Genomic DNA, 25,360 nt, shown 5'->3' on the forward strand with positions numbered 1-25,360 from the left:
AATAACACGATCATCTTAATTAATCAACATTTTTGTAAAAAAGTATATAATAAATATTGACAAACTACAATATTTTACTTATTAGCATGACATACTCACTTTCCTAATACATGAACTTGCCAATTGTCCTTATTTATTGGATGGTATACTTTTTATTATACTTTTTATTTATGGTGTGTTATGCACAGTCAGTACATAACACACCATAAATTAATATATGTAGCCACACAAACACAAATGTATTTTTATCATGTAGGTTTGGTACTCAAAAGTTTATTCGACTGCTGCAGATGATCCCAAAATTGTACCACTAGTCTGCAATTTAGCCCTTGGTGGCAAACTAATACGCAGTGTGTGTTACCATTGACCCAATAACTATAGACATGTACCTTGTTTTGAAGTATTTTAATTTTCACAAATGTTTATATTATTTACAAGAAAAGACGGCAATAATTAAACAAGATGTGTCGAATCCATTGAGTCATAAAAAAAGTTTCTTTAATAAATATAACTTTCATGCACTCCTTCCTTAGCATCTTGCCATTTTCTCCTGAAATGATTAATTGAACTGAACAACTCTTAATGCACATTAAGAGGAATAAAATAAGATAAAAAACACACAAATTGAACTTTTTAGAAAGAACAATTTTTTTTCTTTTACTAGAATTTAATTTGTGGATCTGTATACAACATGTGTATGCTTGCATATTTCTAGACCCTATATAATACAGTTTTAGTTTACTACTAAAACTACCAACAGAATAAAACAAGCCATTAAAATTGAAACTGCCTCCAATACAGCAATGAAGTGACATTGATCCAACTTTTAATAACAAATAGTGAAAACATTATTAATAAAGTGCCCTCAAATAAAAATAAAAAAAGCCATTATGTAAAGGTACGTAACCTATACAGCACTATATAAATTTGGCAAATTTTAGTTTGAACAGAATCATTAGCTGCTACAAAATGCATTATACTATCTGTTAACAAAATCAAGTAAAATGTCAACCTCTTTAATTCTGCCTAACAGATTAATGCATCAAGGCACATTTTTAAAATAAAATACAAATAAAACATTTTCACCAGCACTGAAAACAAAGTCAGCCAACAAGGTGTACAGCTGAAAAAGTTGTGCTTTGAAACAGGTATATGTGAGTCACACTTTACGCACTGAGCTAGAAGTTCACTGACATGTTTATGGTCATAGTGCCCAAAGCAGAAGAATCTCTAGTATGGTAATAGTGTGACCATGCAAGAATAAAGAACGATGTTTCAACTTGTTTTTAAGTTGTTTTGTTTGATTGTTTGTTTGCCAGAACACTTTTCATTCCTGTAAATCAGAGAGTTCTGAAGCATGCCCATGTACTCGGGAATCCTGTTGACAGAATCACTACTGCTTCTGTACGACAGGCTGCTTCAGGCAGAGTTCACTCCCAGAAGAAATGATCGGTCGCTGATTGTCCATATGGTACCGAATAAGATGTCCCACACTGTTAAAAATGTGATCTTTCGTCCTGACCTTTAAAGAGAGAGAAAGCAAATACATATTTCAGGGGAACAAGGAAGCCTGGAAATATATATTTGAATTATTATTATTATCATTTGTAATGTATTATGATTCATTTAGACATTGAAAATAGTTATTTATAAGTTCTGTGAGAGTTCCACCACAGTGAGAAATAAGTGTATTCATAATTTAAAATTAAGAAAGGAGTGGTTATTATTGTTGTTCACCAGTTATATTTCCCAATTGTTAAGGGTGTTAATGTTTTATCAGGTGGCCAAAGACTAACGTATATAAGTGTATGCAAGACAAATGATCATTTAGAGATATCTCAAAATGCATTTCAAAATATCTTAAAATGTTTTGAGATATCTTCAGTTGAATTTCAGATATATTTAAACCATTTACATATATTTAATTAAGGTGCTTTTTAAAGAAATATCTAAATGATTTGCAGATATCTCTAAATAATTTAGAGATATCTGCAAATCATTTAACTATATCTGCAAATTACTTCCTGTTCATTTACAGATGTCTCTAAATCATTTTGAGATATCTTCAAATGACTTCCTGTATGTTGGCTGAGATTATCACTTCCTGTTTCCTCATTCAGTTACATAGAAATTAATGAAAAAGTAAACAGGAAGTGATAATCTTGGTCTACATACAGAAAGTAATTTGCAGATATCTCTAAATGATTTATAGATATCTTTAAATGAACAGGAAGTCATTTGCAGATATTTCGAAATTATATATAAAATAAACAGGATGTAATCTGCAGATATCTCTAAATAATTTGGATATATCTTGAAATATTTGAAGATATCTGGAATTATTTGAATATATCATGAAATATTTGCAGAATCTGTAAAGCATTTAAAGATATCTTGAAATATTTTAAGATATCTTTAAATTAATTAAAGATATCTCTAAATGATCATTTGGCTTGCCATAGACATGACACAAGGCAATATTTTCTGTGAATTAGATAAATAGTCTAAATGCTGTGTAAATTAGTGCACATTCATTGCACTTCACATCCACCAGGGGGCTTCTATCACTGTGTGCCCTTCAGATATAAGAGATCTTTTAAATTATATGAGGAACTGGTAAGAAGTTTGAGGATTTTGTCCTTTTGAGTGTTGGCACTCAGAAAAAGAGTCATCAGGTTGGTACTTTGATTGATATGGCATGAATGATGAATCGTGAAGGAGACCTTTCCTGTAACCAGAGGAATTCAGTGAACCAGTCAATCTACAAGTCTCTATCTGCCCCTGTAGTAGTTGTAGTCCAAGTATTGGAAATCCTTTACAACAATGGGCGCAATACCTAATAAATTAATGTATGAAGATCTCAGGAACCTGAACAAAAATACCTCACACACTTCTTCCTCTGAACCTTGAGGTTGATCACAGGTATATGCCTGAACCCCACCCCTAGTCTGTAACCCTATCCCTGACCCTGACCCTATGATACATATGATCAACATCAAACTCAAAACGAAGTGTATAATTCCTCTGGTATTCATACATTAATTAATTAGGAAATTGTGCCCATTATTGTGAAGTGAGACTCAATTATTATATGACATCAAAAAAGAAGCAGCAGCATACCATTCCCTCTGGGTCCACCAACAGTAAATGTTTGGCAGTGTCTCCTTGGAGGCCGCTCAGCACGTACTGTCCTGGCGTGGTCGTGCTCTCCCTCACGAGGAAGTCTCCGTTGTCGGTGAGCAGGCGCTCGGCCTCCCTGCGGCTCATCTTTCCATGGTACCATGCCTCATTCTGAAGCAGCTCCTGGATGTGGTGCAGGACACTGGACAGAGAGCCGCTCTCTGCCAGACTGCTGTACACCACCTCGGTGCTTTCTGGAAGGAAACAACAGCACCATTTTTAGATGTGGCCTTTGAGAATCAGAAGCCTGGGTTTCAGGAAGCCGACATATCTGACAGCATGGCAGTATTTGTGCAGAGCATAATCTCAAGCGTGTAGTTCATTGTAGTTAATTGATTTAGTATTACAGTAGGAATACATTACGCTGTTAAGAGCTATATCAAGAGTCCCCTGTTGCTCCTTTGCAGAACTATCTGTTTTCAAGAGGTCGTTGCGATATCCGAGAGGTTTTAGTAGAGCTGTGTGTCAAATTTCTATGTCCAGACAACTCAGGAAGCAATCCTATTATAAATGTATCTGTCAGTCAGTAAATTATTAAATAAGTAAAGAAAATACATAAAATGCCAAATTCAAAAATAATGTATGAGATATGCAATGGGATATTCAGTGTTTTTATTCTTGGACTAAATGTTAACTTTTTCAGTTGCTACATACTATGTCAGGTAAGGTGGCCTTACCTGGTTAAATAAAGGTTTGAATTGAATTGAATTGAAGTGGCGTTTCTAATACTGAAAGCAACTACAATATATGTAAATATCTTTCCCTTCTCTTTTCAACATAGCAAATTTTGTCAAACACATGAGGTAGTGCTTGTGCTCCTTTTCAAATATCCTCTCTACTACAGAATGACCAGAATCCTAGTTCTGCACAATGGCAGTGTGGTAACTGGGTGGGAAAGTTGCAGTCACCTGGAGCCTACCTCCAGATGCACTGAATCCTGACTGGCACCGATTGAATTGCAGTGGTCATCATTTTTACTTGGTGGCCTTTCTCATTTATTCACAGTGGGGCATCCTGCTCCCCAGCTGCTTACAATTGCATTAATAATGCACAACACTAATGTATTTCTCCTAATAGCTACAGAGGGTATCATATACTGTAATAGTGTAATAATGACTCCATTAAACTTTTACAGTATTCTCATCTTTGTCATCTGGGGTTCATTACAAAAACACATAAGGCCATCACACAGAGGTACACAGCCCTCATCAGTCTTCTTTAAGATGGTTCATTAAACATATCTTTGCTCTCTGTTCTTTCCTACTCAGGGACAAAGAATACTTATGTTCAGCCCAGCTTGTGAGTGTGGGGGTTTGCTACCAGTGAGGAGAGAGACTGTTTGGATTGTGACGAGCTGGGAGACTGAACATAGTTTCCATTGTTACAGACTAACAAAACAATGGTATTGTAGGTTGCTCACAAAAAGGGCTCAGTAGAAATAACAAAAAATAAAAAATGCTTCCTTTCAGGTAATCATATAACACAATTGACAGAGGGGAAACTATTGTTTTGAATAACAGAATAACATTGAATAAATATCATTTCATAGCATAGCTTCTTTTTAAATTATGAATAATTGTCTTTCTTTTCTTCCTTAGGCTTAATGCTTTCACAGCATTACTGAAAAGAAAAAAAATGGCTTCTTATGTTCCATCTTACACTTACCTACAGTAGGAAAGAGCTGCTTTTGTGTCAGGGAACAGTTTTCATACACATTGGGGTGTTGTGGGCTGCCATTCTGGTAGACAATAAAAAAAAAAGCATGACTCATCCAGGAAGTAGAAGAACAGTTTTAAGATGCGTACATTAACAAAAGGATGTATTTTAGGTAGGTGGTGGAAATGAGTCTGTTGACACTGCTGGCTCACCCATCTCCGCTGTTCGTCCTCGGGCTGGCCGCTGCCCGGAGGCTTGAAGACCGATTCCACTCTCAGTCTCATGTCCAGAATCCCCCCCGGAGGTGGTTCTTTGCCTGGGATCTCGTTGTAATACTCATGGCTCTCGGTGCCCTCCACAGCCCAGGCACTGCAGTCTGCTTCAACTGCCCGGCCACTGCTACAGCCGCCAGAACAACAGGAAGAGATCAATAATGCTGAAAATTATATAATCAACTTTGTTTAATGACTTGCATCTTGAAAACAGTACTGGCTGGCAGGCTGGCTGGCTTAACAGACTCCCCAGAAGACAGAAGATTGGTGATACAGTAAATGCATTCACTCATCCAATAAACAAGCACTGCTGATCCGGGGGATATAAACTTCAGTTGCTGAAGACATTTTAGACAACAGAAATCGAGTAACTGTGAATCAGTACTTTGTTTCCACGGAGACCACATCCGCATTCTCAAGAGCGATAGGGAATTAAAGGCTGTATTGCAATAAACAAGAAAAAACAACCTGGATGGACAATGAATTGATACTTATTCAGAGGTCTTACATACAAAATTGGTATATATCTTTATTACACAATGGCCAAGAACAGCCATAGTGAAGGACAGTCCAGGTCTGTTCGTACACTGTGGCGCAATAGAACTAATAGAACAGACATTACTCAATCTCTTAACATGTGAAGGCTTATTATCCAGTTAGACAATATCACATTGAAACTGCAATGCTAAGGTTTTATGCTAACCCTTTTTTTTAAAAAACAGGAACTGTTTTAAGCCTGATAAACCTCAGACAGATCTGTGATGGCTTAGCCAAGCTGGAAAGATCAGTTAATAATTCTGATTCATCTGTCATTTCCTCTTAATTTCGCACCACACTCAGTGAGTAGGTGGCACAGTGTTGCAGGGCTGGCAGAGCCGGAGCTGGGAGGAGGTCAACACCAACAACACCGCCCCAGCGCCTGGCACACTGAGCGCACCAATCAGCTACCTCCCTGACACAATCCTTCTCGATCCGCAACACTTACTCGGCCCAGATCAAGGGCAATAAGAAGAGGTACTGCAATTCACCAAGAAACTGGAAATTATATGTACAGACTGCATGTAGAAGGCCATTTTGTGCTTAAAATGGACAATGATTATAATAATCATACTACTATTTATAATAATAATTAAAAAATATATATTTGTAATAAACTCTCTGTCAAGTTAAAACAGTTTGGTTCAGTTTCCAATGTACAATAAACAGCACAATTTCTCACCTCTGCTTTGTGGCAATAAGGGAAGAGGGGTTATTTAAGAACTGTCTGAAGCGAAGTTCAAAGGCTTGTCCTATAGTGTTTATAACCTCCTGTGCCAATCCATCAGGACATTCCAAAATATGACATGCTGAAAAACAAAGAAAGGTCACGGCAACTAAAGCACAAATAAGAAATTGCAGGTTCTTGTGCAATAAACACACACAGAGAGACCAGGGTGTCATTAAAGAATAACCAGAGCTATTTCTTATTTCTCTTCACGTGCCAGATTATGTGCACTGTAGTGCTGCCTAAAATAAAGTCATGGATGTAAAACCCCACCAGGCTGATATTAGTGATGTCCACAGACACCTGCTTTTTCATTACGCAACTTCATCTCACATACCTCTTTGATTTACTGGATCTTTGGCAACATAAGCAACATAATCTGTAGTGTCCTAAAAGAGAGAACAAAACATAATGACTGAGAGAACAAAAGCATTTTATGACAACAATGGTTTCAAATCCATGGTAAACAAATAATAAAAACAGTTCTTCATGGAATTAAAAATAAAAGCTGAATCATGTTCAAATGTATAAGCCTTTGGTTCAGACCAGTAGATTTTTTTGGGAGGGGGGGGGGGTGGGTAGGTGTACAAGGCAAATTATATTACTTTGTTTTTTGTAGTTTTTTGACTCCCCAGAACTATTTGTCAAACCAAAGAGAACTAATGCTGTCCCCAGCAATTCAAAGTGAGAGGGCTTAAATATATCCTTAAAAAAAGTTGTGATGCTGTATGTTAATTGCATGTTGTAATTATTATTATGCCTACTGAGTAATTATAAAGGCAACAAATGCTCTGCAGGGGTGTAGCGCTATACCTGAAGCCACTATCAGAGAGGAAAAACTGTTTTATCAGTCAACAGGAAACAAATATCTACATTTACAATACCCTAAAGAGACATAATTTAATTATATGGTGTCACTCAGATAGCTCACAGCTCCTTTATATCTGGTTCCACAGCTGAGATTATGATTAATACATGACAAGGATCAGGAAGGATACGATGCTCTTGGGGAAACCTGTTACATGAATTAATTCACTGTGTGCTTATCAATTAACGTATTTCCCTCCCTGCATTACCAAACACCATATCACAGATTTCAGGGATGTTTTATAACTGTGTCAATTAACTTTTTTTAATCTACTGAATGAATATGATTATTCATTCGTCTCTTCCCACATTAATTGCCAGCATACTTTAAACAGGAAGTCGGAATGCACAGAGTACCTAGATGACAGGAAATTGAAAAGGTATACCCGCTTTTGTGTGCATGCACGATGCTCAATACCAACTGTACATATCCCCTATCCCCTGCCAGTTCCCCACCCCCACCACAACCATCCCCCACAGCGCACTCACAGGATCTCCTCCGGAGGCAAATGAAATGGACTGCATGTGATGCTGGGCAATAATCTGCAGGAGGACGGAAGAGAAGATAGTTTAATGCTGCATTCCTGCAAAATGGAAATTCAACTGTTATAGCAAAATTATAAAAAATAAAATGTCCCTTTGGTGGGATACTTCCTGCAGGATGCAAGAGAACATATGGATTGTTTTGAAGATACCCTTTCTACTGGACAAAACATTCTTTGGAAATTCCTGCACCAATTGTTGCTGAAGTTTGGGACATACAGACATAATCGTTCTTGGGAGCCTATGTTTAAAATACATGCTCTAACCCTCTTATACGTGCACTACCTTCAGCAATTTATAAAGACTGTTGTCCTCTATGCTTTTGCTTCCAAATTACATGCACTCCACATGACTCCCTGAACTATTACAAATACATAAACAGCTATGGGTAATTAAAACAACATATTCTTGGGATATGTGACAGAATTAATAAATAAGTGCATCCCATTATTCGTTTTTTTAATTTTAAATCTCTCTTACCTGCTGAGAATCGACAGTAGTTAAACTCAGACTGTTTGTAGAGATTGTCAGTTTAACATTCATTCCGGAAAACTGCAGATTGCTTTTGCCCAGAACTGCAGACAGTCCTTTGCTTGGTGGCTTGAAACACAAAATAAATTAAAAAGAATAAACCCTAAATATGACTTTGCCATATATTATAAAGTATTGCACTACATGCATATATATATTGCAATACTTTATATATATTATGCATCCAAAGTGTATGATTTCATATTATATATTTAAATATATAAATATATGTATTGCTTGTTTGTTTGTTTGTTTTTGCTTGGAGATTTTTGCTCCAGATGGTTTCAGATTGTTACCCCAATCCTACTTCAGTTGTATGGCTGGATTGAGGGAACAATATGAAACTAAATAAATAATTCAGGGACCTCAAAGCACCAAAGAGCTCCCTTTCAGCAGATGTACATATATGTGTTGGTTACAGCTTTTAAAAGGCCTCCTTTAGAGCTTGTCAGTAAGATTAATCTTGTGAATGAACCCTGAAGAACTTGGTTTTGCAGGAGCAGGAGTATACTAGCTGAGCAATCTGTAAACCTTTGGCAGCCGCAACGGCGAGAGGCCTCACATTCAGGAGATGACACGTAATTAAGTCCTGTGACTGAAATTATTGACACACACATTAGAGTGGCTGCAGCATGAAATCTTAACCTGTCTCCCTCTCTCCCTCCCTATGCCATTGTCTCATCATGTATCTATCTCTTTTTACAGTCATTAGTGTATCTCGTGTGTAAAACATTGGGAATAAGATCCATAGAAGAACGCATTTGAATGGAAAGGCACCTTGGCTGATTGGTGCATTGTAACAAGGCTCAGCCACATCACATGATGCTAGGTGTATGTGCTCTCGGGCCAAGGCCTACCTTCCTCCGCTTTGCTGGCCCTTTTGCACATGGTACAGCATCACACAGCCGGCTTATAGCTTCCCTGCAAAAACACACACAAAAAGGTATGAGATCTAGAGGGCACCTCAACAGGGAAAATTCTTCTTGCTCAGTGAAAATCTGGATAAAGTAAGACCATTAGAAAACACTTTATTACTAGTTTCTGTCTCAGTCTCTGTCAGGGCATGATAAACATGTTAGCAATAACTAGCTTTAATAATGTACTTACAAAATCTACAATGCAGTGCTATAAGAAATGCAAATTCGTGTACTTTCTAATAATCATAATTCTCCAGGGCTCATTCATTCCCCTCGAATACAAGAGTACAATTGTTAATATTCTAAAGTCTACAATCTAGAGGAGATAATTTGGTCCATCTTGTAAACTTTGTTTTGCTGCCACTCTCATAGCCAAACACCATTCAGTGATTCTCTCAAAAGCAGTTAAAGACAAGATCACCGGCATTTGAAAAAAATGACGTTTCATTAGGGGAGACAGAGGACAATGCATGTCAGAGCTGGAGGCGGGGATGTGGTGAGGTGCTGGCACAGGCTCATGTGAGGGGGCTGCAGCCCGCTATAAGGAAACTGTCAACAACGTATCGCTACCCAGAAATTAACAGTAATCTTCCCAATTTAAAACTGAAGTAACCAGTGAGGGAACACTGGTGTTAGCATTCATATTTTACAGTGATTTATGGACTTCAAATTAATCAACAATGAGATCACACATCATGGAAGAAATTAAATGCCATATGGGCATTTATACATCAGTTGATTTACATAGGTACGTAAAACTGGTTAGGAAAAACAATTATATAATTGTTCTATCAAACATCGACAGTAAACACATAATCAACTAAATAATTTATTCATCACTAATGTTAAAAAGAGCAGCAGCAATATACAGTTATAATACTAATACCGAGTTAATCAAATATCAATAAGACTACAATATGCTGGTTATGTGCTTATAATTGATATTCTGGTGTATAACAGGTCACTTAGATAACTAAGGGGAGAGAAGAATGGAATCAATAGTAAATTTCCTTCCTCCCTCAGTCTTCCCTCCATGCGTCTCCCACTTGAGGTCAGAGGTAACGATCCAGGCAGCGCTCATTAATGGAGGCTGATGAAAGTGGAGAGCTGACACCCACGCCTGCCCTCCATCAGCCCGTGCGGCAGTGGTGTTGGGAGCAGGCACCGTAGCTGTGACCTGGCTCAGCGCTGCAGCATGGTGCGTTACACCTGCTCCCTCACTACTCCTAGTAAAGCACTGTGGGCTGAAGTGTGGGTTCACACCCAAGTGCATGCACACACACACACATACAGGGAGGCACACACACTTGTATTCAAATTTACACATGCATGCACTCAGGCTCACATACAAACAAACTGCTTTATTCTTATGCTTTTTATCAGTCAACAAAGACTTGGAACAAGTATTGACCTTAATCGTTCCATCTATCAATCGATCGGTTAAACTTGCTGACTTTGGAAAATAAAAAGTTCAGCATGCTTTTGTTATACGTTCCTGAGCAACATACGCTGGATCTGTCCCTTCCTCACCGACTACTCGACTCAGCTGCTTGTCCAATCCCTGGTCCTCTCCCGCCTGGACTACTGCAACTCCCTCCTGGCCGGCCTGCCTGCATCTACTACTCTACTACTCTACGCTCCAGCTCATCCAGAACTCTGTGGCTCGTCTGGTGTCTCTCTGCCCCGATTCGCACACGCTACTCCACTGCTCTGCTCCCTCCACTGGCTCCCGATACCGGCACACATTCAGTTCAAGACACTAACCCTCACCTACCGCTGTCTCGACCACACTGCACCAAGCTACCTTCAGACACTCGTCTCTCCATACATCCCCTCCAGACCACTGCGCTCCTCCAGTGCCAGAAGACTAACTCTACCTCCTCTCCACTCTCCTTCCTCCAGAGCCGCTCCTTCTCATCCCTGGCCCCTAAATGGTTGAACGACCTGCACACCGAAGTCAAAACAGCAGAGTCCTTGACCTCATTCCGGCGCTTACTCAAGATGCATCTTTTCCGACAGCACTTGTAATATTAGTCCTCTATCCCTGCTAGATAGCACTTCACAGTTTTATTATGCTCCTCGCATTCTTGATTGTTTTCCTCCTTGCTCCATTTCCCGTTGCCCTTGACTGTAACCCTACATCTTGACAGCACTTAGCTTTCACCGTCCAGGATGTAGGACCTCACTTACTGTGCTTGTGTAAATTGTAAATTGGAATTTGTAAAATGTATTATTCTGAATTGCTGTTTTAGTTAAATTGAATTTGTAATGATTGATGCCTTGTACTTCACTGTATTTTTGCACTTATGTTGTAAGTTGCCCTGGATAAGGGCATCTGCCAAGAAATAAAAATAATAATAATAATAATATATGTAGATTTCTTGCTGTTTATTTTATGAAACTATGTGAACTTGACAAGGCAAGGGACAAACCATCCAGTCTGTTGTGGCATCCTTTGTTTTTTAAAGCTCTCTCTGTGGTCATGTGACGTTTGAAGGGCCCTTCCTTTAATCCTTTAAAGGGGTACAGGGAGGAAGATGGGATGCAGACAGGACTCACATTGTGACAGAGGAACTGTGCTGCACAGAAACCTGCAGGAAGTCAGATTCTAAAGAGGGGGAAGTCTCTAGAATAATTGAGCTAGAGAAAAGGCCAATTGTGAGATGGAAAGTAGGTGGTGCCAGTTGTCTGGGAAATCATGTGCTTCTACTTGAAAGGGCTCCTCAGTGAATGCAACGCTCCTGAAAAACACCTGGCAAAGTACCCTGGCCACAGGAAAGTTGTCAGAAACAGTATGGTGGAACACTTCAGAGAAAGGGGGAGCAGGTCAGAACTTTCCCTAAAATTATAATATGGTCTGTGCAACATGAATGGGCAAAATGTATAACCTTTAAAAACTCTTTTTTAAACTTATTGTGCATGTCAGCTAAATGTGAATAATTCCCTCAACACCCTCCCACCCTCTCCCACATAGGACTACTTGTCTAAAAATATTTTTAAAATTGGTTAATTTAACTTAAAAAATAAAGAAACTTAGAAAACTTAAATAGTGAAAAAAAATAAGCCATGTATTTTGCTGTATTAGCATAAATTCTGAAAGATAAAGTAAAATATTGGGTTCATAGCTCACTTTTCTTTTAAGTTAAGTTGATTAATTACCTTAATCATGCATATAGCAGGACTTCATAAAAAATACCACCCTTACACCCTGAAACTGCAGATATCTCAACTTCTACAATGAACAGAAGTCCTCAACTAGCTTTCTATGTTCATCAGCTTCTCCAAAACCAATTATGTTTGCTCAGCTATCCCCTATCTTACAACTGTATTTAACGTTATGAGCAGGAAATTCATCCAAATTCAATTTCCCCAGTATATTATTCTTAGTGCTCCAATGGTGACTTAATTCCTGTCAAGTATGAAAGAACGGTTATCCCCTCCATGACTTAATCCCTAATGCTAATAGATAAATAACATCACTGGAAATCACTAGCCCCAGATTTAAGATACAGGATAATGAAAGAAATGTATCCCTCTCTTGAAAAACTCCCTCACTTGAATAAAGGCAAAACTGGTAGATTGTAAAAATATAAAAAGCAAATAATCATATAAGAAGTGATATCATTAGGCAACAAACATCTATCTTTATGAGAATTACCAAGATTCCCTAAGACACACACAAAACAAACAGCAGGCTCCTATTGCATTCTTGATAATTATGAAAATTTAAAACAATCATGATTTTAATAACATGGCTGTTGCATGGCTATCTATTTTACCAACCTATATTTTCTGAGTATCACTGTTAACCACAATAAAATGAATGTAGAGTTTTAAAAGATTTAATGCCCATCTTCTATTTCTGGTTGGTTATATCCATGAAACCATGAGATTGACAATAGAGTTGTCTTGTGCTACCAGGTTAACCCATCTGGCCTGACCAACAATGAGCTGTTAATGCTTCATGAATGTAGACAATGCTTGATGTCCTGCAATATTACAAATATATATTTCTCCATTAATGATCAAATGTAAGAATGAAGAAAAAGAAAGAAAAAAAAAAATCATTCTGTCAAAATGATTAGTGCTGTGCCAAAGAGTAATGGACTGTAATACCCCATTAGAGTATATTAATACTCAGAAACCAAGATGAGACAGATGCTATTAGATTGTTAAATATCAGCAGGAATCCCAGAAATAAATCACGTAAGTGATCCATGTATTCATTTGTATCATTTCAGGGACTGAGATAAAAGGGGCGGGACAGTCAAAGAATACCATTGCCTGGTTAAAAAATAAAAGTAATGCACTTCAGCTTTTGTATATAGATGTGTTAGACATCATAACGTTCTGTCAGTCTTACCTTGTGACCTGCGTTCTTGTTCCAAAGTCCAGCATCCTCATTGATTGGAGCACTTCCAGACAGCCGATGTACTGGAGAAAATGCATTATAAATGTCAGAAAAACCTACAGAATGTGCAATGAAAACCCACTAAATGTAGAAGTACTTGTAAGGAGTGTTAACTACTAAATTAAATGCTGACCCCAGCAACATATCTAATAACCAGTACAAAGTGACAAAATTTCACATTACTTGTTTATGTTTTGACATAAGTCCTATAAAATATATCAAACACATTCTGTATTGTCCTTTATTCTGGTATCAAGTCACCAGTATCTATGTACATATTTGAAATGGCCTGACCTCAGCCCTGCATATTCATATTTCAAGATTTCTACATGCAGGCAGAGGTAGTTAACATTAAATCTATAATGACTATATTTTTTTATTTCTTGGCGTATATTTTGCATATAACACACACATACTGTGAAAAGACAACATCTTGGCAACTGTTTTGTTCCCAACGTGAACAATCTGGGGTGTCTTTTATATGAGCACAGCACTCCTCTGACACACAGACAGAGTCAAGTGTGTGTTGTGTGTTGCTTGTGTGAGAGTGGGTGAAACTGTACCAGCACACAGAGCAGCCTGAGACTCGTAGGCCTGAAGGGAGTGCGGGAGGTGATACAACCTGTGCTTGCAAGGAGTTAAAACCGCCCACTCAGGCAGCGCTACTGTAGGAATTCAGAAAATTGCGATTACTATTCTAACCTTGATGGGATGAAGCATTCACAAGAGTGGGTGAGTCATACAGTGAGATCATGCAAGGATGAGTAAGTCCCCTCCTGCGTCCCAGGCTCCATGTGTGGGAGGTTACACTAAGCAAAGCTCAAGAATCAATGTAGGGTTTTGCCTTTCTGTTTTGTTTTGTTTTGTCTTTTGTTTTGTATTATTCTTATCTCTGACTCTGACAATGGCAACTTCTGAAAGGTATCTTATACCCTCTTGCTATAGACACAGCCCTCTGAAAGACACAGGTTTGTCATCTTGTCTCGGTCAGCAAAAGGCAATGTGTTTTTCTTCATTGATTATTAAATCATTCAGATTAAATTTACAGTACATACATAACTAAAATAATGTATAAAAGGAGTCTATAAAAGCACCCTGTTATACACTTGGCAATAACTTCAAAGGTCATGAGAATGAATATACAAGAGCTGAATATTATTATTATTATTATTATTATTATTATTATTATTATTATTATTATTATTATTATTATTATTATTATTAATATTGATATTGATATTGATATTATTATTATTATTATTATTATTATTATTAATACTAATAATAATAATGATAATAATAATAATACTATTTTACTTTGCATTAGTAGCATCAATTACCCTGATTTGAAACCCCACATAAAATAGTTTTTCTAAATCAGATTTTATATATATATACATATACACACACACATACATGATATATATATATATATAGATTAAATAATACATTTTTCAGTTGGTATGGAATAGGGAAGCTATGCATTGAATGAAGTGGAAACATCCTGGGGAGGTCTTCATCCAGCAGTGGATTGATATAGGTTGATGATGATGATGATACTGATAATGATATATATATACACACAAATGCATATGGAGATAGACATATATAGTTATAGTTTCATTTCAGATTCCTGCTTCCAGAGTGTAATCTCAGCTGGTTGGTATTGTCAGGTGTGAGATGGGGAGTCTAACGTAGGTGTGAATCAGTGTGAAATTGAATGAGAACTCGGTGACACCCTGCTGAATAGCTGTCCCCGAGGAGCTCAGCAGGCAGGGGCAGCTCTCAGCTCCCCATGACCTCTGAACTCCAGGAGGGCTACTCTGAGCTGCGCGTGGTCACTGCACCTATGTGTGCTCCCCTGAGCCCTCCCCAAATTTCATCCATCCAAAACTCAGAAGGACACAGAGCCGCACACCATTAACAACACAATCTGACACTATCTAGATGCAATTTTCTGAATATTTCCCTTTGATCTCAGAGATCTAAACTGGAATATTAAGTGCGGATGAGTCATCTCTGGTTGCACAGGAAGCGGCAGCAAGGAGGGGGGGCTTCCATAGGAGAGCTCTTCAGTCTCTGAGCTTTAAAAATCAGACTCTCACTTGCAGGGCCAAACCCACATGAATTATACCTGCTTTGTTATGTCTAAGCATGCATTCCCTTGAACCAACAAAGTCAGGCAAAAACAGGTGCAACGATCTTTAGAAACAGTGTCATTTGATTGTTTTGTATTTTTCTTACCAAATAACAAAATATGTTTCACAGGTACACAGCACATTTTGGTGGACCACCAGATCTTGTTTAATAGTGTAATGCCAGTATATTTAGAAAACCATTTTAACTTTGTTCTTTCACATTACAGAAGGCACATTGCTACTCTGGAAAGACTTCAAAGCAGAGCGATCTGAAAGATTTGCAGGACTAAAATGTATTTTATCAACCACCAGCTTAAAATGAACAACTCTATTCAGCTTGGCATGAGAAAACCTTTGAGAGATTTGATGAAGGTATTCAAAATCCTGAAAGGGACTGTAACCTAAATCTTTACAATATCACAGGAATCAGCACCAGAGAATAAAAGGTACTTACCTAACCTGGGAGTATTGAACCCACTACTGAGTTAAAGAACAAAAAAGACAGCTTGATGTTTGTTTGTTTTTAACTCAAAATAAGCTTCTTGTGACTAAATGAGAGAGACGGGCCAATTGCGTCCCTCTCGTCTACAACAGTTCTCGTGTTCTTGTATCATTGTGACAAAAAACCTACGATACTTAATACATATCATGAATGATGGATGAGGTTGTGAAGCACTGAGTCACTGAATTTAATGTACTTCCTGTGAGAAGCATTGTGTATTTTTTCTGACAGGTTAGGCACAGAGCCAGTAACATCACTGTAAACATTCAGGACTAACGTGACTCACAGAGCACACTAAGATACCCAGGGTAAACTCCAGTTATTGCATTTTTATGAAATACTGAAAAGAACGTTCAGCTGACATAATGGATGTGACGCTAAGTGTAAAGTTGCATGACAGAAACTGCACTCATACAAGATAAATCAATAAATTATAATCATTGGTTTCCTTTGTCTCCATGGCAACATAAGCAACATATTCAAGCCATCTTGTTTCTTATTTTTTATTTTGTTGCTACATAATAATGAAAAAACAGATGGAGATCACTTGAATTTAGAAAAGCACCAAAATGTGTTGCACCAAAATGTTCTCATTGTCATTATTGTAATTTTTTATGTTTTATGTCACATACTTCCTTTACCAGCATAACCATTTAGGAAGATTAAGCAGGAAACCCAAGCAAAACTTTTTACTCCAGAGGTGCTTTCGGGAAAGACTTGATATTCTGCATAACCCAAAAGAGCATCGTTGAAAAATATTTTTTCCAGTAAATTTGAGTTAATAAAGCAAAAAAATATATAGCTTTCCTGACTACAGAATATCACTCGGGAAATGTTATCTTTCACAAGCTGCCACTGATTTCAGAACAATCTGCAGTCTTTCCATTTTTTAAGCACCAATTTATACAAAAAGATTACTTTAAAAATGCACAGTAGTCCCACAGCTAGACATTTCAACAGTGAAAACAGCTTCCTCCGGAAGCCCATAAATATTTGAAACCATACAGAATTTACCATTAGCCCAGCATTATAGAGAGTCACCAAAACCTGCTTACTGCAGCACATGAAAGAGAATTATGTAACAATCACATACACATGCGTACACACCGCCACACACACACACACACACACACACACACACACACATGGGTACACACAGTCATACACACACACACGCACGAGTACACGCAGCCACAACTATACAGTCACATACACACACAAACATAGAGCTACACATACACACACACACATATATACACACATATCCGTGCGTATACAGCCACACACACATACACACACAGACACGGGTACAAACACACACATACACACACATACACACACAGACACGGGTACAAACACACACATACGCACGCACACACACACACAGCTATTACGTCACTGCTGGAATGCTTGTGCACATCAAGTCATAAGATGCTATTTAAAACAAAACTTGGTTAAGGAGACTGGAAAGAGGGAGCAGCCCCCTGAGCCGGCTAGCGTACCTTAGTGTAGTAGGTCATCCCCGTCTCCAGGATCTCTTGCCCACTGCATTCAGTGCCTCCTGCTGTCTTGTTTAAGGTGAGAGCCTCAGTTCTCATCTCCCTGAGCCCTACCGAGGGGCTGCTGGTGCCCATGGAGGTCAGTTTGTCAAGGGTAACGTCCTCTTGCAGATAAGAGGGGGCAGACAGGTAACTGGTCAGCCTGATCTCGGGGTCCACTAGGCTGCCCAAGGCCGCCCTGCTGCTGCCACTCAGTTTGGTTCTGGGCACATCTTTGGAGGAGGGCAGAGTCGAGCCTTTGAGCCCAAGCAGCGTGGCCGGGTTAGAGAGTTTGATGTTAGCCATCTTGGGGATGAAAGTACACAGAGTAGTGGAGCCATCGTCCGGAGAGCCCAGGCACGTCTGGTCGGCGGGAGAGGTGGCTATTGAAGTCGGGCAGGGAGAGGGCAGGGAGGGAGCCTTGGCACTCACAGCCAGTGCAGCGGCGTGGCTGCCCTCTTCCAGGGAGGTGACCGAGTCATTGCGGAAACGGCTGTACTTGGTCCTGTGGAGCATGCCTGCTTGTCCAAAGAGTCCTACATGCAATATGTTTCCCTTGAAGCTGAGGGGGTAATTTTCTCTCATAGCCAGAGACAATAGGAAAACTGCTGAAACCAGATCCTCAGTCACTCACTCACTACCAGGGCTTCGGGAAACTCAGGTTAGAAAAAGAAAAAAGAAATTGATAGCTTGACTGAAACTGTAAAGAAAAAAGAAAAACAGTTAGAAAATCTGTTCCTCCTATCTTCAGAGAATCTGAGAACTACTTCTTCTGCAAAAATGACTAAAACTCTTCAAATATGAAGCACAAGACGAAGCACATGCTTATCTTCTCTTAGTTTTTTTATTCACTGTGGCCAAAGGTTCTGTTTTGAAAGGCTACTCAATTCTCCAGTCGTAAAAAGCATCACAACCAAGTGCACTGAAAACTCCTGTACCGAGGTGCAACTCTATATACTCATAATAAAATGATAACTAAAACTAATACAGTAATAAGTAATAAATACAGATTCTTCTAACTACAGTTTGTGTCAGAAAAATACTTGTACCTACTTTGCCTTTAATACAGTCCATTGCACTAGTACTAGTTTGTGTGTGCATGTTCTGCTCCTACTGGTTTTAGCTTTCCTCAAAGCTCAACAGACAGTTGATACAAATACAAATGTACAAATGTAATGCTTTAACCTACCACCGTCTCACTGCATTAACGCGAGCACTGCATGCCTCTCTTGTGGTGTCTGGTCAGTCTTGAGTCCTTTGAACGCTGCTCCTCTTCATCCTAACCATGAGGTCCAGTCTTATATTCCACAATAGCTCCATACAGACATCACATCTCTCTCTCTCTCTCTCTCTCTCTCTCTCTCTCTCTCTCTCTCTCTTCTCTCTCTCTCTCTCTCTCTCTCACACACACACACACACACACACACACACACACACAAGCACACTGCAGGCAGCTCCTCTCGCTACCAAGCTGTTCAGTCACTTCAGACTGTGTTTAAAAAGCCAGGTCATTATCACTGTGGTCTGCAGCTCGAGAGGCAGCTGAGGATGTTGCAGTTTTCATGAATGAACTTTCCCTTTTTTTATGAATGAATCTCTCCCTCACTGCGCATGCTAATAAATGTGTGAATGAAGCTGAAGACGCCTGTAATTGACTGACAGTCTCTGAGGTTTTTTTTTTTTTTTTTTTTTTCTTTCAGACACCATCCAATCACAGGGAGGCAGGGTGACTCATGCACCATAAATACACTAAAGCAGAAACCATCTGAATGTTGTCTTTCATCATTATCAGTTTTTATCCTACCATAAATCATTCACAGGGAAAGCAGCTTCCATGTTCATGCAAAGGGGATTATTCCAACAGGAAAGCATGAAACATGGGAGGTTTACTGTGAGGCAGAGATTCTGTGTTCCCTTGGACACCAAAACATATGGTATTATTCCCAGGGGAAGATGTGATGCATCTTTCTTAGATCTGGAGCTCTTTTATTGACTGTTCAATCTCCGGTCTAGTGCAACTTCCTGAGTCCCATCAAAATGACTCTAAAGACATAATGAAAGATGCGAGAGGAAACAGACTATAGGTGATTACAAAGCCAGCAGTAGTGGCATTTGAATGTTATTCCTCAGGTCGCTTCAGGAATGAATGGAAGTGCCTAACAAAACAAAGAACGCACTTTCCACATTGAACCTGAAATGCGCACACTAGCACTCCTGCTGCAAAACTCAGACCATTAACCAAAAAAGGGAGGGGGCTTTCCCTACAAGAAGAAAATAACTGATTGAACTGAACGGATGATTAAAATTCATTTCAGCTAGTATTCATTTTCTTTATGAAAGGAGCTCTTCCAGTTCTTACTGTCCAAGACTCTCTGCGTAACAATGTGTCATAGATATGAAAAGATACACATGGTATGGTGAAGGGGGAGGTGGAGGGCTGCAGCAAACAAGGGCTGTAGGTGTGTGTGTAGGTGTATCAGTGGGCTTCAGTAATTTGCTACACGTCGATTCCTTCCTGCACAGAGACCTTGGTTTTTGTAATATTATGGCAATTAAATCCAGGCAGATTTTGAAATGTTCATTCAGAGATTCCACACTCACAGGAAAAAATAAAGGATGTCTGTTTGCTTGTTATTCATTCTTATTTTGTCCGAGTCCCAATAGCTTTGTGGAAAGCTTACAGGAATTGAAAGTAACAGGTCCCTGCAGTGGAATGCAAATGTAATAAGGAAATACCAAGTCACAAATGTTACACGTGACACTGGCAGGGCATGTCCAGCTTGGTTCCTTTGAAAACTGAAACATTATTCCACTCTACAGCAAGAGTTCTCAGAGCTGTGTAGCGGTTTCGATGTCTGACTTTATAAAGAAACGTTCTCATTTGTTATCATGAATTGAACAAGCAGCTGTTATTACTATTCAAGGGCAATGACCGTGGTGATGAAAATGTGCCCATTATCTTTGCAGAGGGATAACAAGCCTGAATTACAATGTCATTCTCCTGTCAGTCTCTTCTCACCTCATTCCTTTAAGTTATACAGTCAGTCTTACTGGTTCTTTAGTCCTCTGCTCCACCCACAGTACAATTTGTACCATTTCCAAAAAACTGAAAAATACAAGATATTTCATCCAAGAAATCCAAGAGACGTTGGCTAACAATCCTCTGTTAAGGACTTGGTTTGTCATTTGAATTGTCATTCGTTCAGTAAAGGCAGTGTTGGTTACATTTTGAGATAAAAGGCTCTTTGAATTTAAATCCCTTTGAGGTTAATAAGCTTCTAATACAAAAGGGCTGAACATATGAAAAGAAAATACATGCAAATGTCTTATACAATACATACAAGCCTGTTACGAATATTGTGGATTGATTAAGTTATGCAATTACATGATCACGCATTTTCAATACGTCTGATACGGAACACACAGAACATTCCAAGACATTTTATCCTCATTTCTCAGAGAAGCTGGAGCACTGTCTGTTAAATTCAGCGCTTAGTTTTTCCAACACAAAATACTAATTTTCTGCACTGTGCATGCAAATGTTTCCTCTGGACGGAACTGGATATTCAAAACACCAACATTACAACAGAAAACTGTTCAGAGTGAAATTTGCATGAACACCACTAGACGTCATAACCCCTTCAGTACATATGAATACAACTTTAATAATAATAATAATAATAATAATAATAATAATAATAATAATAATAATAATAATACAAAGAACTTTTGAACATAGAGATCTATGTGCCTCTGTTGTTAGTACCCTTTTGAATGATATCCCATTGCTTCATTGCATTTTATAATGAAAACAATAATATATCAGATTAAACCTACAATTTGTTATTCTTTGCAGTTGGCTTTATGAATCATGGCCCATGGGTGGACGGTTCCAAATTTGATTAAAACAACACACTGGCAGATACAGTCATCTTAATGTAATCACACATCCTTACATAATGAGGTATCTGCTAGGCTTGTTTCACACAGACTCAGCATGCAACCAGCAATGCTGTACTTAGTGTTTGGCTCAGCCATGCATTTACACATCCTATGATCGTTTTTCATTAGGCAGGGACATTTAGAGGGTTTTGTGTAGAGCTGAACGGACTTAGGACACAGTTTATGTCCTTTCAAAAGTGTGAACATTGATCGACTCATCTCTTGTTTAAAAAACATTTTTGAAAGGTGTTTAAGAGAACGGATCCAGATTCAGGTTCCTTTCACTAATCGCTTGTCAGACATGCTCAGATGTTAAAGCAAACAATTTAGTATGCTTCCAAATGTGCTTTATGAACTTCATGCTGAGTCTTTTGAGTCTTTGAATTGTGTCAGCAGCCTTTATTGTCATGAATAATCAAATACATGTATCTCATAGCTCCTGACCCAGGGATATTTGAGACATCAGGGTAACTAAACACAATGTAGTCTCGTGTTTAAGTTGACCGTGTGTTTACAGTGCTACAACTTTACTGAGATGAGCATACAGCAGGATAGTTGAATATTTGATGGTGCAGTTGGTGATATAGTTGTCAAACCACCCATTCAAAAAGGAGAAGTTTGGCCAAGGAACCATTTCTACCACTTGGAATGCTTTCTTAACTAGATAGTGTAGTTATTTAGATTCAGTCTTTATGTCTATTGGGGGTACAAAAGATAAATGGTCAGCTACAGGATTAACCCGAAACAGACACTTAGAGGCTGTGTCTCAAAGTATGGGCTATTTGAGACACCAGGCTAGTTAGTTACACAACACAGCACACTGTTGAAATTGTCAGCTTAAGCAAGTGCCACACCATCTCAGATTGCCCTGAACTTTGTAGTGTGCCCCATCTATGGGTCTCTATGTTTCCAGAATTCAAGCTAATTGAGAAGGGTGGTTTAAAGGCCTCCGGGGCAGAGCATACGGAAGACCAACTGTCCCATCCCCCATGCCCCTGAGGAAAGCAACTCAGACCCGGCAAAGTAGATTTTGGATCTGACCCTTTGGATCTGACAGAACGGAAGACGCGTGGCAAGCACTGTTGTTGTGTTAAAACGCAATATTACAATTACTATTTTAACATTTTACGAACTAAAATGCGCTCATGCTACACTACAGTGTTTCAAAAATAAAGACCAAAGGAAAATACTACGAACCGTCCCTTTTTAATGAACCTGAGGTCTGCGTCATACAGGGCTGTTGGCTGGTCAACTGATTTTACTGGGACACCGTGACCATCAGGGGAGAGTGCAATGCCCCTTTCAGAACCACTTGCCAGGTGTTGAGTAAAAAGCTATTGTGGAGCACTTGCTAAAAAACACACTGAGATAAGTGGGAGGCGTATCCCCAGAGAACGTGCAAAACTACAATTGATATCAACGCAACTGGTGAGGCTGCAGATGAAAAGGTCATCTGTAGGAAAGGGTGTAAGAGGGTCAAAAGAGCTGTGGACCAATCAAAATCACCCAACTCAACTGTGATGTCAGGGACTGCCACTGGAAATGCCCCGGTGTATGCTCCTACAAAGCAATGTACGTACGTGAACCCTGGTGCGTAGGAGGTCCGTATTAATGTCTTTATAAGACAACAGAAACAGGCTGGTTGGATGCAACCGCATGTGAGGACTGATTTCCCCTGTGTCACCTCAATGGAAAGAAGGAAGAGAAGTGCATTACTGGAGGTTACTTTTCAAATCACCTTTCACAACAGAAGTTCTGCCAGAATAATAATATACACTGTGGCTTTTGGCCTCCACACTCCACAAATCTGCTCCTTCCTCTGAGAGTTTCCTGCTTTGTCATGATGAACAACACTTTGGAGAAAGACTTGAGAGAACTGGAAAGTGGAAAATGCGCCTGGTCCAACAGTCCCTCTTCCAAAAGATCGATTGCCCTCAGTTCTGAAGAAACACCTGCAATCTCTGCAGCCAACAAAAGTAGACAACATCAAAGTGAGTTTTATGAAAACTGCCATTGTGTCTCTTTCCAAAGAGGAGAGAATGTTCCTCTGACAAAAGCTCAGAGACAGCCCACACTGGCAGGTAAAAGAGGTGAAAAAGAGGTGTCATTTAGTGGTTTTAGTGATGGTTTCTGAACACTTGTCCTTGTTTACAAAACATACAATACATAATATAGTTACCATTGTATACACATTCATAAATACGTCTTAAGTTGCACTTCAACAGGTGAAATTCGTCCAGTTTCTGTAAGAGACTGTCTAATGTAACTCCATATCTAGTAACTGTACACAGTCATACAGACCCATGAGAGAGATGTTCAATTTCTATCTTTTGAAGTAATGTAATAGTATGAGCAGCATATAGGGTAACATCCTTGTATTTCGCCAAATTAACTATTATTGGTAAAACAAGCCTCACCTGAGCGCTGACGCACATCATTAGTACTTCAAGTCAAGAGTTTCTCAAAGCAGTGTGCAATGCAATTAAATATCCCTTTGCAATAAGTTCTTCTATCACACCTGGGGACTACATTAAATAAAAATGTGCACCGTATATTTTAAGTGAGAGAAAAAAAAAAGTATATTTGTGAACCTTGGCCTTAGTGTGACAATAACTCCAGCGCCCTCTAGTAATAACAGAAGGAACTGCACCTATTTATGTGTGTGCTTTTGTTAGATCACTTTCTTATTCTTAGTTGAATAATTACATTAAACATAAATATTCATATACATATACTACATATCGTGAATGTCAAAATGATAGGGAACAAAATAACAAACATCAACAAAGTAACATTTACCAATACATTTAGCAATTGGGACTGGCCGCCTGCATGTAGCTGCCACGGTGCAGGACGGTGAGCAGTGATGTGAATGTGATTGCAGCCCTGGTGCCCAGGCCGAGGTTAACGTGCTGTTTTCTTTCCTTGGTATCGACAGGAGATTAATATACCGACTGTGCGATCTGCAATTTTAAGTTGCAAATTGCCTCTCCTTGTGCGAGTGCATTGATCCCCTGAGTGATTTATCTCCTGCTGTGCTGAGTGTCACTTAGGCTAAGTGTCGTTTTAAGGACGACGCTAAGATGACAGTCAGAAAAAAATGACTGAAGAGAAAAGGGAAAACATTTCCAATAATAAGAATTGTAATGTGGCCAGGTGTGTAGGGATACATGGAAGGTGCAATCTCTGTCAAATTAACTTTGGCAGCCACTTGCAGGTACTTGTGCAGGAGCAACCTGGGTCTCAGTTGGTTCTCAGTTTAGCAAATGAATGGTTTGTTTCATTGAGAACTCAAGCAGAACAAAAAACAGAAGGACAACGCAGCCCTGTACGACCAAGGTTTCCTCCATGGTGGGCAAGAGTTACTCATCAACACATGTATTTTGGAGTCTTTGGAGACACCAACCCAGTCTCCTGGATTTTATACAATGTTAATCAAATTTTGAAATTTTGAAAACACCTAACTGTATACAGTGTATATACACCAATCAGCCATAACATTATGACCACCTGACTAATATTGTGTAGGTCCCCCTTTTGCCGCCAAAACAGCCCAGACCCATTGAGGCATGGACTCCACTAGACCTCTGAAGGTGTGC

The 25,360-nt window shown here is 39.0% G+C and overlaps 1 protein-coding gene across 1 annotated transcript; it reads right to left on the reverse strand.

Moving 5' to 3' along the window:
- Positions 1–396: 396 nt before the first annotated feature.
- LOC136748006 (SHC-transforming protein 4-like) lies at positions 397–19,727 on the reverse strand. Its single transcript, XM_066701404.1, has 12 exons — positions 19,009–19,727; positions 17,784–18,519; positions 13,594–13,664; positions 9,171–9,234; positions 8,263–8,382; positions 7,729–7,782; positions 6,710–6,761; positions 6,328–6,454; positions 5,049–5,235; positions 4,846–4,918; positions 3,121–3,374; positions 397–1,522 (listed from the first exon to the last, which is right to left on the reverse strand). Exons 2-12 carry the CDS (start codon positions 18,402–18,404, stop codon positions 1,394–1,396), a joined length of 1,752 nt encoding a protein of 583 aa, XP_066557501.1. The 5' UTR covers positions 18,405–18,519; positions 19,009–19,727; the 3' UTR covers positions 397–1,393.
- Between the last annotated feature and the right edge of the window lie 5,633 nt (positions 19,728–25,360).

Source organism: Amia ocellicauda, chromosome 4, assembly GCF_036373705.1.
Source record: "Amia ocellicauda isolate fAmiCal2 chromosome 4, fAmiCal2.hap1, whole genome shotgun sequence".
NCBI classification, from domain to species: Eukaryota; Metazoa; Chordata; class Actinopteri; order Amiiformes; family Amiidae; genus Amia; species Amia ocellicauda.